This window comes from Sprattus sprattus (assembly GCF_963457725.1).
Source record: "Sprattus sprattus genome assembly, chromosome: 11".
In the NCBI taxonomy this organism is placed as follows: domain Eukaryota; kingdom Metazoa; phylum Chordata; class Actinopteri; order Clupeiformes; family Clupeidae; genus Sprattus; species Sprattus sprattus.
Window position 1 is genome coordinate 23,851,997 of NC_137909.1, and position 3,418 is coordinate 23,855,414.

General features: G+C 48.5%; 1 protein-coding gene across 1 annotated transcript in view; it reads right to left on the bottom strand.

The window, feature by feature from the left end:
- Positions 1 to 3,418, bottom strand: part of kiaa1328 (KIAA1328 ortholog) — a 25,189-nt gene continuing 21,771 nt past the window's right edge. Inside the window, exon 10 of the mRNA XM_080847192.1 lies at positions 1 to 587. Coding sequence (XP_080703318.1) covers positions 389 to 587 — 199 coding nt within the window. The 3' untranslated portion in view covers positions 1 to 388. The remainder of the gene's footprint in view (positions 588 to 3,418) is intronic.

Here is a 3,418-nt window from a genome sequence, read left to right on the forward strand (position 1 = left end):
AGCCAATCATCAGCCAGACCCAATTCAGCACCAGACAAGGCACAACCAGACAAGACACAACCATCTCAGATCAACTTCCTAGAATTCCCCTGCCTGTCAGTCTGTGTCATCTCTTCTTTTCTTTCCCTTTTGTTCTCCTTCCTCCTCTATCCATATTCTCTCCCTCTCCGTCCTTCCTCTGATCTCCATATGGTTCATCACCCCGGCATTGGCACAGATCGCCCCTTCATGACCAAATCAAGTCAAAGCTACTAACAGCGGCCGCTTTGTAAACTATTACAGCTGCAGACACAGTCCTTCAGCTGGGGGCTTCTGCTTACGAGTGCGTGTTTGTTAGCGCGTGTGCGCGTGTGTGTGTGTGTGTGTGTGTGTGTGTGCAGTACGATGCTCAGCAGATGAAGAAGATGTCCTCCAGAATCTGGCTCTCCTCCGGGTCCTGGGGGGGCAGACAGGAGCGTGCGGCGGCCGGGGAGAGGAAGCTGTGGCGGTGGGGCCGGAGGGCGCTGGCGGGGCCCCGCGGGCCTGGAACCTCCATCAGGGAGACGGGGCTGAAGATCTCCAGCAGTTCGATCAGGGACGAGTTGGGACTGCAACGTCACATCACAGACACACTACGTTATACAGCCGTCATCACCGTCACACCACATTATACAGCTGTTATCACCGTCACTCCACATCACAGACACACTACGTTATACAGCAGTCATACCCGTAACAGCACATCATCATCATCGCATCACAGACACACTTGTTATACAGCCTTCATCATCATTACACCACATCTTAGACACACTACGCTCTACAGCCGTCATCACCGCCACACCACATCATGGACACACTACGCTACACAGTGGCATGATAAACTCTTCTCCACCAAACTGGTTGAGTCACAAAGTACACTCAGGTCTTAACATGACCTCCACCATACAGTCTTAAGAATTTACGGGATTTCCACAGCGTTACAGAATGAAGGCAACTCGTGACAGGATTCAAAAAGGTGCGAGTCCTTTTCCCCTTGTCGTGTAACTAGAATGTTCCGGTGTCGTGCTTACGTTTTCCCGGTACAGTACAGTGCTCTGTTCATCGTAGACATTTTCATGGTACCAAGGTGTTGTTATTGTGTGGCATAATAGCAATAGAGATGGCCACACACACACACACACACACTCACACACACACACACGCACACACACAGGTTATTTATTTTCTCAACTGTTGTGAGTGACGTGCACTATTTGGCCCCTCACAACTCTATAACTCTTTCGGGAACCTCTCATTACACCAGACTCTGACCCTTAAGCCCTCTGCAAGAGGGGGGAGGGAAAAAGAGCGAAGCCAGATAAACAGAGAGAAAAAAAAAAAGTGGAAAAAAAGAGAGAGAGAGAGGGAAGAGAGAAATAAATAAGGAAATGAGTGCCCAAGCAGATGAAGGTAATAGAGAGAGGGTAAATTATTCAGAGGGTACACGGACAGACGAGCGGGTTTCAGACGGAAAACATGAATTCTTCACACACGCTCCACTGGTGCAACAAACATCATCCCCTTCTCATTTTGAGCAGCGTGTATTTGCATTGGACGGTGGGCATACAGGGCGGTTTATGGTGTGTGTGTGTGTGTGTGTGTGTGTGTGTGTGTGTGTGTGTGTGTGTGTGTGTGTGTGTGTGTGTGTGTGTGTGTGTGTGTGTGTGTGTGTGTGTGTGTGTGCTGGAATGAATAAATGAGTTCATAGCAACGAGTGTACGTTTAAGCACTGAAACAGCACAGTTGAGGGAGGAAAAAAAAGACGACAAGGGATTACTACACTGGCTTTTATGGGCCAATGAGACGATGGCTTCAGTCGCCCCGTCTCCGTCTGAGTGACGAGAAGCAAGGAGAGAGTAACACTGCCTCTCTCCGGCTAGGTCTCCTTCTGAGGGAGGAGAAGCCAGGAGAGCAACACTGCCTCAGTCACTCCGTCTCCGTCTGAGGGACGGCAGGAGAGGAGAGAGCAACACAGCTTCTCTCCTGCGGTGTCCTGCTGCACTGCTGCATTGGAGAGAGACGACGAGGAGGAGGACGAGGCCAAGGCCAGCGCCAGAAGAAACTCTCCCTTGTCCTCAGAACTCAATGCAGTATCTATAATGGGCTTCTCCTGGTCTGTACATCTCATGCACTTTCCTGCCCTGCTTTTAACAACTCCCTCAGTCGCTGCACAGTTCACCTTCTTCATTTTCTAATTACTCCATGCCATTTTCTCCCTAAAGGATCAATCCTCCCCCAGCTGTCTTTCATAGTCTCCCCCTCTTCCGCTCATGGTCGCCTGTTGACTCGATCTTTAACAGAGGTGCTTGGCAAAGATCCACAGATCAGCTGTAAACTTAAGTGCTGAACATATGAGTCACTGCATCTCCGTAACTTCCCTCTCTCGCTCGCTCCTCTTTCACTGTCACTTCCATTGCTTTTGATCTTTGACCCCCCCTCCCTTCAGCTCACACTTGGCCTGACACCACGTCCATGCGCACACACACACACACACGGCCTGACACCACGTCCTTGCACACAGACGCTGGGGCACCTCCACTGCAGAGCAGCAGGAGCGGTTCACTGCAGTCAGAACACGCTGTTCGCCTTTCCACTCGCCAGTGTTTCTTTAGCTGTGTGCACGCTTTCAGATTTACATCTGACATCTGACATCTGTCCACACACACACACACACACATCTTGCCACAAACATATAAACACACACACACACACACAAACACACACACACATCAATCTCACCACAAACACATAGACATACACAAACTAATCTCACCACTGAAAGCCCAACCAAACACACAGGTATGAATCTTCCAATAAACAGAGCATTACATTTAATTCAAGCTGTCAAACAGAACACTATGCATCTGAGTGGCTCTACAGCATCCTTATTACCTGGGTGAAATGCTCCTATTCTGATCCATGGTGAGCCGCATAACTCATTCCACACAATAAGGGACAGATTTACTGACAAATGTTGTGTTTGCAGAACACACACACAAACACACACACACACACACACACACACACACACACACTATGAATATCTTGTATATCAGTATAACAGAGGCACTCTTTTTCCCATGAAATACATGCCTATTTGCACTTGCTCATTATAAATGGCAGATGTGTAAAACTTGGCTGATTTGATCGGGTGTTATTAGCATTGCAATCCGCATTACGTGATGGTTGTACAGAGCTTACATGCCATGTCCTAAACAATAGCGTAGCTGCCTACTAGACATAGGATTTGTTAAGCTATTCGCCTCTAACACCTATACCCATCAGCTTACACACACACACACACACACACACACACACACACACACACCACACACAGACACACACACACCCTGTTCCATAAAAGACCACTCAATGAGTGCTTTAATATATCTCTACA